A 17,123-nucleotide genomic window follows, 5' to 3' on the forward strand; every position below is an offset into this window, starting at 1 on the left:
CTTCTTTCCCTGTTTTATATGAACAACCATCATTCTTCTATGTTTGACATATAGATATTTATTTTTGGTGTAAATGGATTTATTTTGAATTGTAAAGTTTGTAGTAATTTTTTAAACTCTAACCAAATCATAAACTTCATCAAGTTATTTTACGTGAAACATAATGATTGATCCATGATAAAAGACTTGTTTTTCATTTAATTTTGCTTGGTTCAACAACACTTCAAAGTTTTTAATATATAACTTCAAATTAACAATTTGTTATAAATTCTTGATAATAGCTAAAGGTTCCACCCACCGCCAAATCTACTATATAAAGTTAGGTTGTACTCTTTCTAAGTAAGAACAATATCTTTAAAAGATCTAACTTAAGTTTAATGCTAGTGTAAACTATCTTAATAAATAAAATAAGAGATATTTTACCCTTGTTTTTTCTTTTTTCCCCGTATCCATGGATTCCATGGGAAACTATCTTAATAAATAAAATAAAAGATATTTTACCCTTGTTTTTTCTTTTTCCCCCTTTTTTCCCCGTATCCATGGATTCCATGTCAATAAACTAATTTGTTTTACACATTCTTTTGTTGACATATTCACCACTAATAGAAGAAAAGTCATAGGCCTTCTAGGTTCATTAAAACTACAATATAGTAATTATTATGATGGTGATAAGAGGATGGCTTATTAAGAGTTTAAATTGCTTTTTAGGTAGCACCATTAGAGACAACTTGAGGAGAGAGATAAGTAAGGGATGGATGATGTTGTTAAAATAAACCAAAATTATTAAGTAAGCTTTTATATTTCAAAAATCATTTAGATTATTTCTTCTTAATCTCTAGCCATTTAAAATAATTTTATTTTTATCTGTAATTGTAATGCTTTTAGATTAGATTAAATGTCTTTAACAACACATGGACAAGTTTCTTCAAACCGACTAATATCTTGTGTCTTGTAGGGAGCCATGACCTTATGTAGAGGTTTAAAGGCTTTGATATTACTTGCTGCAAGAGTAAATTATAAGGTATTAAAGTAGATTGATTTTACTAAATAATCAAAAGACTTAAAAAGATTGAGATTCCATTATTTTCACATTTTACATCTATAATTTCCTTTTTGTTGCGTGTTATATAATTTTTTTTATAGATTTATAATATTTTATTTTTATACTACTTATAGCTAATTTTCACACATATCTTCATTTTTATATTTATTTCAGGCTATATATTATAAATTTTTTTAACCAAAAACATACTATAACTTTTTTTATGAGTATAAGACATTATGATCATCTCTACTAAAAAGGAATTTGAATGCTTAAATAAAAATAAAATTTATAAATAAATACTTTATAAAGACGAAATAAACAAATGATGTATTGGAAATCATAATTTTAAACTTGCTTTAGGTTTTTGGATTTAAAATCACAACAAAAGAAGGGTCTAATTGTGCCCTTTTTGTTACAAGTTTTAATGGTGGGGGGGGGTAATTGGGTTGGTTTGATGGATAAGATATGTAATTGGAAATATCCTTTGTTAAGAGATCTAAGTTGAGAATGATGTGATAGTTGAGGGACGAATATGATTTTTGTCATGTCAGGAAGACCGAGTTCCTGCTGGCCTTTGAGTTCGACACGAGGTGAGTGGATAGAACGACGTCGTGAAATGAATGGAAGCACAAAATAAACCGAAAGTTTCTGATACCACGTGGTCTAATAAGATATCGACGAGATCTCGAAACGGAGAGAAATCGCAGAAACAAATAAACAAAAATAAATAAAAATAAAAAACAACCAGAAAGACAAGAGAGAGAAAGAACAGAAATATCAACGGTGTTGATAAACCTCATTCTCTCATCTCAGTCGTCTCCTTTCTCCTCGCTTCTCCAGCGTCCGATCCAATTTTCCCTTCCCATCCGCGCCCTCATTTTTCCTCTTCTTTTAACAGGTAATAAATTAAACACACACACACGCGCAAGCACTTACCCTCTCTCTCTCTCGCTCTCTAAATTCTCTTCCTCTGATTGCTGTTTTGATCAATCAATTATGATTATTGGTGGTGAGTTAGGGTTTTCGATATGGCGGCAGAGGCTCCGGCGAGTCCAGGGGGAGGAAGCCATGAGAGCGGAGACCAAAGTCCTCGCTCTAATTCTAATGTACGTGAACAAGACAGGTTCTTACCGATCGCAAATATCAGTAGGATTATGAAGAAAGCGCTACCTGCTAATGGAAAGATTGCTAAGGATGCTAAAGAGACTGTTCAAGAATGTGTTTCGGAGTTTATTAGCTTTATCACTAGCGAGTAAGTGGTGTTATTTAATTTTATTTAGTTTTTTTCTTTGGTTTGATTTGTGATTGAATTGTTGACTTTGAGGGTTCTGTTTGGTGTAGAGCAAGTGACAAGTGTCAGCGAGAAAAGAGGAAGACGATAAATGGTGATGATTTGCTTTGGGCTATGGCTACGTTAGGGTTTGAGGATTATATTGATCCTCTTAAGATTTACCTGTCTCGATACAGAGAGGTGATAATTTATTTCTACTAGTTTTTATTTTATTTTTGTACCTGATTTAATGTTAGATTTTGCTTGGTGGTTTAAATTATAAGAAACGGATATGGAATGGGATTTTGGAATTTAATTTTGGTTGCAGTTTTGTATTGTTTCTTTAGTATGCGAGATAGAGATTTTGTTGCGATTTGAGTAAATGATGATTGACTGATTTTTTTGTTGTTATGTGTATGGGGATTGAATGGACGATGCAGATGGAGGTATGCCAATTATTATGTGCTTTTGATATTTTCTTGTTTTGGAGTGTTTGGATATATAATGAGATACGGCGTTTGATAGGGTGATACCAAGGGATCTGCGAAGGCTGGAGATACATCTGCTAAAAAGGATGTTCACCCTGGTCCAAATGCGCAGGTGAAATGGAGCTTTATGTTGCTGAGTTACTGCTATTTCTTATTTTTAGTCAATCAATGTACCTCGTCTTTATTTTATAGTACTAAACTTTTAGCAACCCTGTCATAATCATCTTATATTGGTATATTTGGCAAATAAATTTTCCAGATTTCTCATCAAGGTTCTTTCTCACAAGGTGTTAGTTATGGAAATTCAAATTCTCAAGTAAGCCCTCTCCCTCTCTCTCACACACACTCCACAGTGTGCTAATCATTCTTGGAATATTTCTGCTCATCTGGACATTACATTAAAGCAAGCATAACAGCTAGGAAATAGGTTTTTTTTTTTGGGTGGTAAAGATTTCTTCATTACAGCTAGGAAAATCAAGCTAGGTTGGATCCTTAACTTCCTTTGTAAATTAACATCAGAGCACCTAAGAAATTATCCTTCTTCTCTGTGAAAGGATTTGCTTTATATCATTAAATGTATGGGATAGTCAATTATTGTGGATTAACTCTTTTCCAGTTTTTATATTGGCTGAACTATTTGCTAGCTACATGGCAACCTGTCACGCACATCTATTCAGATACACTTGGTTGCTAGATTAGGGCCCTGGAAAGGTTATGCATATGTGTGCCAGCTTTGGTTTGCAAGCCTAAGGTCTTTGTTATTGAACTGTTGAATTATTCTGTCTTGCATATGGTGATATATCTTTATCAATGGGATTGTAGCATTGTTCCATCCAAATGACAGCACCTTGCTTCCTTATTCTGTTATATATGGCGCTAGCATTCCATGCCAACAGTGCGTTTCCTGCCTTCTGCTGTCATTGCTGCTGACACTATCACCATCTAATGCCATATGCCATCAGCATTGCTACCATGAAGTTTTCAGCGCCACCATTACCTTTTCTGTCTTTATTTTACTGCTATACAAAACAGTTACCATCACCACTATATTGTACAAATCATCAACTTTCATGCAGTTTCCACCGTCATAGCATCTCAATTTCCATCAACTCCCTATACCATGCAACATGTCATTGCTGTCGTCCCCTCCTTTAAATTTTTAATAGTTCTGTAGTAAAGTAACTTAAACACAAATCTATAGCAATCCGAACAATAGGATAGATTAGGCTGTGCTCTGATTAACTCCAAACGAGTCCCAAGATGTATATTGACTCCCATTGGGTTCTGGGTGGTTGAGTGTGATCTGTAGTTAGTGCAACTATACAGCTCTAGAGGCTAGTTACTAGAGATTAAATGGTTTTCAATTAGTCATTGTGGTTTTAATTGTTTGAGACATGATGAGAGATGGACTTATTTCATCTTGAATCTTTCCTGTTCAAGTTAAAGTGTACTGAAATATAATGTGAACCAGAGGAACTGTAATTTCAGACTTTCCAATATGTTCATGTTCATTGACAATTATGTGAAGAGAGATTCTGAATTTGATATGCACGCCCAAACCTAATTTTTGTGTGAATGTGTTGAAAATCCCACACATACTCTGGCACTTCTGTCATGTGCAGAGCATGGGATGGGGGTGGGTGTTTTGGATTTGGTTTTGTTTGTAGCCAGTATTCAGTATTTGAACTGTTACTCTTCATCTTTTCCTTCAATTGTTGTTTCTAAATTGTTTTGATAGTAAACTCTATCTTTTCCTTCAATTGTCGTTTCTAAATTGTTTTGATAGTAATCTCTTTGCACTTTGTACTCTCTTTTTTCTTAGCATTCATGGTTTGTTGCATCTCCATATAAATCCTAGAGTGATTTGGTTGATGAAACTAAAAGAGTTATTGCTATGAAACAATTTCGCTTTCCATTTCATAGTCTAGTATTTTTATTTACTGGACTTCTCTAAATGTTTGCAGGCTCAGCACATGATGGTCCCTATGCAAAGCAATGAGTAGATATGTGCTCTTTTACAATGAATTCTGTCATTTAGAAGGTATTGAATTTCTCATCCAGTTCCTAGAACCAATAGTGTTTCGAAACATAAAACATTTGTATGGTGTAAGCACTGACAGCTTGAGTGGTTTTTATTCATTTGTTGTATCCTGGGTTGTTTCCGGTAAGATTGTATAATTTGGGTATTTGTCAGAGGTAGAATGACTCTTGAAGTTATTGTAAATGATGGGAACTTGTAACTTGTGTCTTTTAGACTTGGGTACTTGGCAAGGGTATTGTCACTCTGTTCTTATATATAAAACTGTGGCATCTTTTAATCGATGCAGTGATTTTATTCATACTATGTTAATGTTATAATTGGTTTAAACAGTGAATGACCTCTGATCTTAAGAAAACTGGAATGTTTCCAATTTCTTTACTTTAGCACAAGCTGGAAAAGAAAAGAAATGCCAGGATGAATGGACTCGAATAACATCTAGATTTCAACTGATGTGACTTTTAACTTTGGCCAGATCGAACTTTTTCCGTTTTATTTATCCTTCGTGGTTAAAATTTCCTTTTATACGAAAAGATGACTAATCGGGAAACTTTGTTCACACCACGTACTTTTATTGTTTAGACAATTTGGGCGTAGGGACAGCATCAGAATTTTTAATTGTTAATTAATATTAAGTGCGTTGCAATTGATGTGATACTGGATCCAATTTAATGCAAAAGAGTTGTTATTTTATGCCCCAGACTTAAACCTGGCTCCACATTTTGTTTGATTTATTGCGATCTTACTATTCATTTCAGCCTTGTGGTAAAACTTGCTGTGTTCATCTGTGCATGTTCTTTTGCTTGTTCCGTATTTCTTCTAGTGGATTCAAATGATTGTGATTCATGAATAGCCAGAGACAGTTTTTAAATCTCCGATATTTTTGGTGAAATCGCGATCCCCATCACAATCACGAAGACAACAATCACTTTCGTGGATCCCAGATCGCTGTACTGTTATGTATATATTTCGACTTTTTAATATTTGCTGAATATTTACTGTAATATCTTGCAATTGTAAAAATATATAAACAATAAATTATAACAATGAGAAAGTTTAGAGATTATGAAAAAGGAATTTGAATATGAAAAGCTAGCGTTTGGTAAGTTAACACATTTAAAAAAATTATTTTATAAAATAACATCGGTGTAAAAATAATCAGGAAATGAGCACCGAGAGAATCGCCATTGATATCTGTGACATGCTTGTTGCATCTGCAACTAGCATGTTGTAGATGCTATCATAGATGGTATAACTGACTTTTTCAATAAAGACATCTTGAGGCAGACTATTCTGTTACCAATTCTATGTAAAGGGAAAAAATTTAGACGAATAATTAATATAATATAATATTTTATTAAAAATCAAAACAATTATATTTTTATTTATAATTTTTATAATATATAATAACATGTAATTATATTTAATAATCTTCCCAGCTTGAGCTTGTAGAAGGTCCGAAACACACACTTGTGCATAAATTTAGAGTTTCATCTCAATTCGTCTAACTCGAGAATAACTTTATAATATTCATATAAGTGTGAGGATGATCATCAACATCCCAACTTGTGAATGAATATGAGATACTTGTGGATGAACCTCAGATGGTTGTGGACGGACTCGGGATGGTTGTGGATGGACTCATTGTGCATAAATTTGAAATATCATCTCAATTCGTCTAACTCGACTAACTCGAGAATAAGTTTATAATAACAGGTGTGAGGATGATCAGCAATATTCTAACTTGTAAATGAATATGAGATACTTGTGGATGAATCTCGGATGATTGTGAACGGACTCGGGATGGTTGTGGATGGACTCACATCCCAATATTTTCATGATAAACAATTTTCTGTTAATGTTATTTTAAGATGCTTAACCTCTTCAATCTTATAAAGTCTACCGTAATATAAAATTAAGCATAATTTTGATCATAATATATCTCATCTTATTGACTTTTGTTAATGTTATTTTAAGATGTTTAACCTCTTCAATCTCATAAAGTCTACCATAATATAAAATTAAGCATAGTTTTGATCATAATATATCTCATCTTATTGATATCTTAAAAAATAATCGTCATTGTTTTTTGAGCTTTTTATAATTAGTAATTAATGTAATTACATACATTAACAATTAATTAGTAGCATATATTTATAATAAAATTAATCTGGTAGTTAATAAATGTACCCTCCCTTCACACTTCTTTCAGTGCTTTTGCTTCCCTATCGATCCCTCCTAATGAACATAGCCTTGTATATTTTTATTTGGATGGGCATGTTATAGACTCGAAGATTTTGTATTTGTATACTTAATTTTTTCCTTAAAAATAAAAAACATTTATAAAAAAGCATATTTTAATGGAAGTTAGATGATTGTTAATTTCTTTACTTTTTCTTTCAAAACATGTAATTTAAGATTTTTCTATATGCAAATACAAAATAATGAACCTAATTTTTATATTTTACTTATTTTTAAAAATTTATTCAGATGAATTTATTATAATTACAAATAAAATTAAAGAGCTAGCATTTTTTATCATGCTTCTCTTTATATTTCATTATGTATTGTTAAAAATCGGATATGTTGTTTGTAACAATTTAATATTTAAAAAAATATTTAAAACTAAAAAATATCAGATTTTGAAGTAATGAATGCTTAATAATAAATCCTTAATTTTGTTTTAGGAATCCCATAAACCCTAACAATTATGCTCATTATTTTGCTGCATGAATGGCTACTTTCTGAAGCAACACATCCATGATAGGTGAACTTAAGCATATGTCAGTATCCATAAGAAACCAGAACCTCTGATTAGCGATCATATTTGTGCAGGTGCCATCTTACCCGCGGAGTCAATCAAGGGGCTAAGTTTCATAAAGAAACTGGACAAATTTTGTTGTATCACTGGAACTGGGCGTCCACTTTATTACTCTAGCACAGCCTGAGGGACATCAGCACCAAATTCACTTGGCGCCTATCATACAACCAACCATGAGCTCATGCAATCATGTATAGTGTTAGCGTGAAGCATGCAGAAGACTGTTATGTCATTCCACTTGATGTCTTTTAGGTGAATCAATTGCAGTCTGGGTTCGTAAGCATGAACTCTAAATTCCCTTCTCTGGACAAATTTGAAAGAGCTAATATCTAATGATTCATGTGATGAGGGCATGAGTTAGTATGCAACATTAATCCAACGGTTATAACAACAGAACTCATGTTTTTATTGTAAACAGTTATATTCTATAGATGTTTGTCTTCATTTCCCCTTTAGTGGGCTTCATATCTAAAAAACATGCATGGTATACAGTCAAATACAGAGTGTTTAACTGAATCTGGAGCTTAATAATCTCGATCCCCAGGGTCTAACCTCCACTCACTGCCATAATAAGAATTGGGCAAACCCAACCAAAACTTGAAAGCCTCGGCTGCTCTCTTCCTTTCTCTTCTCCTATCCTGCCTGGCCTGTGACGCATGCTTACTAGTAAACATCCTTGAATGCATCTCTACATAGATCTTCTTATACTTGGTCTTGTTAGGCGGTATCCCATTTTCTTCCATGCAAGCCACAATTTCTAAGGCCTTCTGGAAGAAAGCAGCTCTCACACAGATATCAGCCAGTGTTGCCAACAGCTCTTCATCCGGTTTCAATGGCAGGAGAGGAGAATCAGAATTGGAACTCTCCGCTTCTCCTTTCACCTCCCACCGTTCCTTCACTTCTTTCCAGAGCAGAAGCGCCTCTCCTGGTTTTCTTGCCAATGATATACCATTTGCAAGACTGCCATAAGTCGCCACATCAGGGTGGAAACCATTCTCTTTCATTCTCTGGATTACTGTCTTTGCTTCCTCAACCAATCCCAATCTACAGTATCCTTCAACCAACATATTCCAAGCAACCACATCAGCTTTCACTCGTGGGTCTTTCAACATCTCATCGAAAACCTTGTTAGCCAACTTTGGTTGACCTGACAAAGCAAAAGCTTTCATCAAAGTAGTGTAGCTGATCTTGGTGGGCATGATTCCCTTTGTTCGCATCTCATTGAAAAATGCAAGAGCCCCTGCACTGTCATCAACCAGTATACAACCATCAATCAAAGTATTATATGAAACCACATCAGGCTCAATATTCACATCTTCAGCCATCTCTTTAAGCAGCTCTTTTGCCTTATCTATCTGTAGCTGCTGGCAATAACCTTTGAGCAGAATATTGTAAGTAATCCTATTTGCTGGCACACCAAGTCTAGTCATCTCAGCAAGCACTTGACGAGCAGGATCCATAGAACCTGCCTTAACAAGAGCAGAAATAACAGTTGTATATGTAATGTGATCAGGTTGACCTTTACTATCATCCTGGCGCCTCATTGCTTCCAGCATTCTTACAGTATCTGTCACACGACCTTGCTTCATATAACCCTTCATCAAAGTCGTGTATATTCTGGAATCAGGAGCAAACACTTTCGGCAACAACGGTGGATCACTATTGCTGACTTCAACCAAATTTGGAAGCAACTTCTCAAACACACTTACCCCAATTTGACTCGAATCCAAAACCTCGTTCTCCTCATCTTCATTAAAGTCCTCCAAATTCGCCTCCCTAAGTATCTTACACAAATCTCTCCTTCCTTCCCTCATTGCTTGAACCATTCTCTCCACGGTTTCCAAATCACCAAACCCAACATATGCCGCGACAAGCGAATGCAATGTAGTCATACATAAAGGAATTCCTTTCTCAATCACCCTCTCTAAAACAAACACAAGTAAATCTTTCCTATTACACCTCGCACATAGTTTAATCATAATATTATAAGTCAATATATCAGGCTCTAGACCAAAATCAGGCATTTCCTCGAACAACTTCAAAAACATTTTACCATCTCCCAAATTAGCGCAAGCATTGAGCACATTATTAAAAGCCGCTGTGTCAGGTCTTGAGTCAGCCACCATTGTTACGTCAGAGAACCGACGCACACGGCGAGTAATTGTGTTAAAAAGCTTAAGGGCTCGTGTGGGGCCACCATCCGGGGCTGAAGCGAGGCGGCTGACGACAGCAGACCAGGCCTTCACATGGGGGAGGTAGCCAGAGCGGAGCATGGAGTTGATAAGGGAGAAAGCGTAAGAGAGCTGTCCGGATTTGGTAGCGGAGACGGCGAGAAGACCAAGGGAATTGGCATCGAGTCGGTGGAGTTGGCATTCATGGCGGAGGCGCGTGAGGATGGACTGGGCGCGTCTGAGGCTGAGAGGGGTGTTTTGGTAGGAGAGCTGAGAGACTAGGCGGCTAAGGCAAGTGGGTGGTGGAAGTTGAGGTGTTTGGGTATATAGGACCCAGGCTTCTTCCGTTTTTCTTTGGCGGAGGAGTGATAAGAGGGTTTGGTCATTGCTGGATGAGGTGATACTGGCGGGGATGGAGGTGGCCAGAGATAGGTCTTTTGTAGTCGGGTTGATGTGATTGGTGGCTGTGTGTAGTCGAGATAGGCGGATGAGTTTGGAAATGGTGGAAACTGGAGGAGAGGGGCAGCGAAGAGTGAGAGGGAAGGAACTAGTGAGTGGAGAAGAAGAAGGAGAAGAGCATGGAGAGGATGAGGGTACAGGTAAGTTCATGGCTTGTGGTGTTCCATTTGAGAGGAGAAAGGGGAGGGAAGATAGTTTCAGTCTGGGTTTGGGTGGAAGGAGGATGTACTACGTCGCTATATTACATCCTTAAGAAGCTAAGCACTCTCCACTTTCAATCTATAATTACAACTAAACTTGCTTTTCCTTCTTTCCATAATCCATAATCACCATTATTTTTTTTTATTCGTTTTCTTTTAATTGTATAATTCTACTACAAATACATGCATTAAATTGGCATCAAATGAAGTTTAAAAATTGATAAAAACCGACTCACAAAACTGTTCATGCAATTAAAAAAAGAAAACATCAAGATAAAAATGAGAAAATATAAAAAAAATATTAATAATAATAAATCATGAATTAAATTTTACACGAGATGAATTGTTATATCTAGAATAATAACTTTTTATTATATAATTTATGTAATTTTTTTATTTAACAAATTTATTAATAGTAATAAATCATGAATTAAATTTTAGACGAGATGAATTATTATGTCTAGAATAATAACTTTTTATTATGTAATTTATGTAATTTTTTTATTTAACAAATAACCATAAAAAAAAACAATAAAAGGCATAACTTACATAATTTTCTATTTATAGAGAAATCTCGAAAACTTATAAATTAATAAAATATCAATTTGACCCTTAAATAATATACATATATTATTTAAGAATAATTTTATAAATTTAATTAATCAAGTTCCTATTTAATTATTTTAGGACTAGAATTATAATTCCTAAATTAAATATATTTTTGTGCTTAATTTCTAAAATTATTTTCAACCAAGTCATACTTAATTAAATCATCCAAGTTTAATTTTTGACTAATAATTCTTAGTATGTGTAACCTATTATATTCCTAATATGTTAGCCCAAATATAAATTATATTTTTAATTAAATATAATTAAATAAATTAAATAATTTAATTATTATCTATTCAACAATTAATTAATTTATATTTGAAAATTAGGTGTATCATTTAGCAATGTGTCATGATCCCTCAAATATTAGAGAAGTTATTAGTGGTTTAACTTAATCTTTTAGTGATCAGTTTCTCAATATAATTAATATTTTTCATCAATAATGTTTCGATTTAACATCAAAACATGTAATATGTTTGTCATGTTAATTCATGTTTGTTCTTTACATAATAGTTATTGACCATTTGAATAAAATTTAAAATTCTTTTCAAATCTCATTCTACTTTGACCACGGATTTCATAGTCAATATTATTTGAAAACATATGAAATATTTTTTAAAATATATTTTTTTAATTCATCTAAGATGGTGAATCATCTCTTAATCACTCAAGTCCTTCATACAGTTTATGTTATATCAAATGCACACCCTTTCGTTATCTCGATTAAAATAACATATAATAGGATCAAAGCATAACATTCTATATATAAGCTAACATATGATATTAGGTCTAGGAATTAATTACACAACCGTTATGTGAGCCTTTCCATAGACATAAGTGATCTCTCTATACGAAATTCTCAAAAGGATCAGTTTAGTATACATGTCTTATAACAAACACTTACATATTAATTCTAGGTATCCCTTATACCTAAACTTATGAGAACAACTGTTTTATTTCATAAAGAAAAGAACATAATATGAACTAGTCTCTATGACTCCAATAACTATCTAATATTTAAAATAGTATCGACCATGAATATTTTAGAAACAATACTTTGATGCAATAGGAATCTCATAGTTATAATAATTTTATAATTTTCCTTACAAAACATTTTTATCTCATGAACTTTATCTTTACTTTAGATTCATAAATTATATATTAAATTAATTAATCTAATGTTATATGAACATTAAAGATAAATTAAGTTTTTATTAATAGTGTACACACATACACACATGAATATAATAATATTATATTTAAACAACTAATTGACTACAAGAGGATTAACATCCTGTTTTCACACATACACATGAATATAATAATATTATATTTAAACAACTAATTGACTACAAGAGGATTAACATCCTGTTTTACTACCCCTCTTTTATCTAAGACCTCCGGATGCCTAAAAGATGCTGTTTTATTAGGTCTAGTTATGGTTCGCTCTTCACTTAAAGTGTGTTTGATATTGTGGTAGTTTTGTGGTTGTGGTTTGAAAAAGGTTGTTTTATAAAAAGCATTTTTAGTTGAGTTTGATTTAGTAAAATATATGTTTGGTTAAAACTGTGGTTGAAATTGAGGTTAAACAAAAAGTAGTTTAATGTATTTGGTTACGAATATTTTTCAAATTGAGGTTATAAAATAACTAAAAAAGACATATTAATATTAATGGTTTTTAATTAAAATATTGTAGATTTAACTACTATTATTATATCATGAAATAAACAATACTTTATATAAAGTAATTTTTATTGTTCCATTAAACTATCTGTAGTTTCAACACGTACAAAACTCATCCAATAAGAACTATAGTTTCCATGGCTTCCTAAGCGTGTAACAACATTAGGTAAGGAACAAAATTAGAATTGTAATCAAATTCTACAAATGCTATGTCATCATGCAATCTCATTCTAATGTATTTAGGTTTGGGTTGGACCCGGTCGAACCCATGAACAGTGGAGACGGGGAAATACAGAAGAAGAAAAGGAAGAAGAAGGAGAATGGGAAGGGGAAGAGCATGCTACCCTATGCGGCGACAATGTTTGGTTGGCGGTTGAAACGCCAAAGGTCGATAATGAGTAGAGGGAGTTGCTTTGCCGATGGACAATGACTCTTCTTATTTATCCTCTATGTGTGCTCTTCTTCCTTCTCGTTTTCTTGCGGCCTCTAGTTACAAGAAGAAGAAGAAGGGGAAAAGCAGGCTAGTGGAGATGCTCTCCATTGTTCGTGAGTAGAGGGAGCTGCTTTGCCGATGGACGACGACTCTTCTTATTTATCCTCTGTGTGTGCTCTTCTTCCTTCTCTTTTTCTTGCGGCCTCTAGTTACAAGAAGAAGAAGAAGGGGAAAAGCAGGTTAGTGGAGATGCTCTCTATTGTTCTGTAAAGTGAACAGTGGAGATGGGGAAATGCAACATAAGAAGAAAGAGGAGAAGGAGAAGGGGAAGAACATGCTACCCTGCATGACAGCAATGTCTGGCTGGCAGTTGAGAGGGTGGAGGTCGATGGTGAATTGAGGGAGCTGCTTGGCCGATGGATAGTGGCACTTTTTATTTTTCCTCTGTACTGTTCTTCTTCCTTCTCTTTTTTTTTACGGCTTCTATTTACAAAACTATGTTTCGTAGTGTTTTGTAACTCAAAAAAAGCAGCTTAAAGTTACCTTTTGTTCTCATGCGGTTTAAATGTAAATGGTAATGAACCCCACAAATAAAAACCTGCATTTATAATGTAACCAAACAATTTATTTTTGTGGTTTGCTCCAAAAGCTAAAGCAACCACAAAAACAATCACTTTTTTTTTTGTCAAGTAGTTTCACTCCTCTCCCTCTAGTCGAGCTGCTATGTTTCTTGACAATCAGTCTCTACCCCTGACCCCGCTTCTTTTAGCTCAGGAGTTTCTATTTTGAATTTGAGTTTTTACCTTTCCCCATTCCCGTGTAAGCTATTCTATGCGATGTCTTTCACAAAGATATAGAGATTTGATAATTAATAGAGCTGGTGAATCTTTTATGAACCGTGTTTTTGCTTATGTATGAAAGTTGAACCATCTGAGTTCTAACTATTACAAAGTATTTGTGATTTTAGTAACCAAAATTGTCATATTATAGTACCTAGAATGTCTTTATCCCTTATTTGGTAGAAAAAATCAGCACTATTTTAAGTTATGAACAAATAGGTTGACATCTGAAACTTTTAAGCCTATTTTGTTTGTTAAACACAGAAATTAAAAAGTTATTTTTTTGCTATAATACTGACTGCTTTTTTTAGGACACTTGGAAACATAGTTGTTAAACCCGACCCAGGGGTTAACCTAGCTAAAGACCTGGGTCCCGAGTTTTATGGGTCAACCTGGGTTAACCAAGGTTAACCTATAAAACTTGGGTTATTTAAGGGGTTGGTTGGGTTAAAGTATATCTACCCTCTCTAGCTTTTTGACATGCTTTCCAGTACAAGCTTGTCTGTTTCTCTATCATTTTAACCTCCTCTTTCACTCTTTCCTTCTTGATGTAACCAAAATTGTCATATTATAGTACCTAGAATGTCTTTGATCCCTCCTTTGGTAGATAAAATCAGCACTATTTTAAGTTATGAACAAATAGGTTGACATCTGAAACTTTTAAGCCTATTTTGTTTGTTAAACACATAAATTAAAAAGTTATTCTTTTGCTATAACGATGACTGTTTTTTTTAGGACACTTGAAAACATAGTTGTTAAACCCGAACCAGGGGTTAACCCAGCTAAAGACCCGGGTCTGGGGTTTTATGGGTCAACCTGGGTTAACCAAGGTCAACCCATAAAACCTGGGTTATTTAAGGGGTTGGTTGGGCTAAAGTATATCTACACTCTCTAGCTTTTTGACATGCTTTCCAGTTTGTACTTGTCTGTTTCTCTATCATTTTAACCTCCTCTTTCACTCTTTCCTTCTTGATTTCATCTGTCGCACAACAAAAGAGCTCAACTTTCTTTAAATTTGCCTCACCTTATTTTTTGAAAGCCTTTCCCCTGAGGTGAACACCATACATCTTACTGCCTTAGGACGACTACACGTTACATCATAGCAGAACGACCAAATAAAGGCAAAAACCCCAAACCCTGCTGCAACTGCTATCTAGTGAAGAAACCTTGCTTCTAGGCTTATAATCATAGCTGTTGTGAACGAATTTGCTCTTGTTGGCTGCTATTGAATTAGACGCAAGTCTTTTGAAATGCCTTAGTAATCTCCTTTATGCCATTGTCGGTATAAAGGTTTTTTTTCTTTCTTTTTATTTTCACTAGTAGATTGTGAAGCACAATCCTTGCTTCTTGATGCCCTCATGCTTTACACCTTAAAAACACCACACAAACCCTCTCTCTTTTACATCTTTTCCCCGTAAATTTCTTGTGGATTTGATAATGGTAATAAAACTTGTGGTGCTGGTACTACTTGTTGCCTCTCTCTCCTGAAAGTATGAGTTTGGTCCCATTTAACCTTCAATTTCCTTCAAGTTACAGTCATCAATTGTAGAGCTAAAAGGAAAAAAATAGGAACCAACACCGACCCTTAAGATCTTCAAACCCAGATCAACTTACAATCATCTCAAACGAACCCAACTCTAAAACGCTGAGTCTCGTCCTGGTATGCCTAGGTCGCCTGGGTTATAGGTTGACCCACTAAGTCAACCAGTTTTTGCCGGGTTGTTACACCAGCTGGTCCGTTAACAAACCTGGACCGGTCTAGCCACCAGAAATAGTTTTGTTTATTTTTGTTGACTCATTTGAGTCTCGTCCTGGTATGCCTAGGTCGTTCGGGTTATAGGTTGACCCACTAGGTCAATCGGTTTTTGCCGGGTTGTTACACCAGCCAGCTAGTCCTTTAACAAACCCGAACCGGTCTAGCTACCGAAAATAGTTTTGTTTATTTTTGTTGACTCATCCCCCCACTTTGACCAAAATTTGCGAAGCCATGCTCATTAATATATTTATCATTTAGGGATTCTTTCATTATTTCAACCACATCCTGCAAAACATGTGTTAAATATGAAACATCAATCCAAATTCATGAAATAGATTGTTCACAAGACTTAATTCCTTCAGATAATGTCGTTATTCACATCATTCTCAAAAACACACGGGTACCGGGACTTCAGCTAAAATGAAAGTAAGAATATTATGATGTCACGACAAAGTGTAACAACATTTTATTATGAGATTAATGAATATTTGATTAATACATTTTGAGTAAATATAAAGATTTTAATTGTAATAATATTTTATTCACAACATTTTATTACATAATTTTTAATAAAAGCTTTATTTATCTTTAATATTCATCAAATATTTGATTAATAAATTTAGAGTAAAGATAAAATTCTTGGATAAAAATGTTTTGCAAAGAAAACTATAAAATTATTATAATTATGAGATTCTTTTTCCATCAAAGTATTATTCCTAAATATTTCTGGTCAATGCTTTATTAAGACTTAATATTAATTAGAGTTGTTGAGATTGATATATATCAAACTATAAAATTATTATAATTATGAGATTCTTATTCCATCAAAGTATTGTTCCTACATATTTCTGGTCAATACTCTATTAAGACTTAATATTAATTAGAGTTGTTGAGATTGATATATATCACGTTCTTTTATTTATCAAAAGAAGCAATTATCCTCATAAATTAAGGTATGAGGGGTACCTATATAGGTGCTTGTCATATGACATAAACATTTAAATGATCCATAAGAAAATCTCATATGGAGGGATCACTTGTGTTTATGAAAAGGCTCATGTGACAGTTGTATAAGTGATTATTAGACTTGAAATCATTAAGTTATCTTATATAAGAAATGTTATGCTGATGCAACCATATTACTTTATAGTTTCACCCACATTTAACTAGTGTTTTGCCTATGCTTTATATATAAAATGTCTTGAAATTCTTTGTTTTATATTTGAAGGCACTTTTGGATGAAAGATGCAAAAATAAGTAAATTGAAGGTAATTAGCATATTTGACCTTCAGTCGATATTTTGTGTAGAGC

At 33.8% G+C, this 17,123-nt stretch overlaps 2 protein-coding genes across 3 annotated transcripts; one reads left to right on the plus strand and one right to left on the minus strand.

Annotated features, from left to right (window-relative positions):
* Positions 1–1,741: 1,741 nt before the first annotated feature.
* LOC105112787 (nuclear transcription factor Y subunit B-like) lies at positions 1,742–5,178 on the plus strand. Of its 2 annotated transcripts, XM_011008630.1 has the most exons (7): positions 1,746–1,943; positions 2,064–2,297; positions 2,387–2,516; positions 2,756–2,761; positions 2,841–2,915; positions 3,063–3,119; positions 4,768–5,178. In XM_011008630.1, exons 2-7 carry the CDS (start codon positions 2,074–2,076, stop codon positions 4,804–4,806), a joined length of 531 nt encoding a protein of 176 aa, XP_011006932.1. In that variant the 5' UTR covers positions 1,746–1,943; positions 2,064–2,073; the 3' UTR covers positions 4,807–5,178. The 2 variants fall into 2 exon arrangements, with proteins under 2 accessions (XP_011006933.1, XP_011006932.1); XM_011008631.1 differs by lacking the exons at positions 2,756–2,761; positions 3,063–3,119; positions 4,768–5,178 and having other exon boundaries at positions 1,742–1,943; positions 2,387–2,519; positions 2,838–2,915.
* Positions 5,179–8,042: 2,864 nt separating this feature from the next.
* Positions 8,043–10,556, minus strand: LOC105112788 (pentatricopeptide repeat-containing protein At3g09650, chloroplastic-like). Its single transcript, XM_011008632.1, has one exon. It carries the CDS (start codon positions 10,440–10,442, stop codon positions 8,187–8,189), a length of 2,256 nt encoding a protein of 751 aa, XP_011006934.1. The 5' UTR covers positions 10,443–10,556; the 3' UTR covers positions 8,043–8,186.
* Positions 10,557–17,123: the final 6,567 nt, after the last annotated feature.

The sequence above is a fragment of the Populus euphratica genome, unplaced genomic scaffold (genome assembly GCF_000495115.2).
Source record: "Populus euphratica unplaced genomic scaffold, PopEup_1.0 scaffold365.1, whole genome shotgun sequence".
NCBI classification, from domain to species: domain Eukaryota; kingdom Viridiplantae; phylum Streptophyta; class Magnoliopsida; order Malpighiales; family Salicaceae; genus Populus; species Populus euphratica.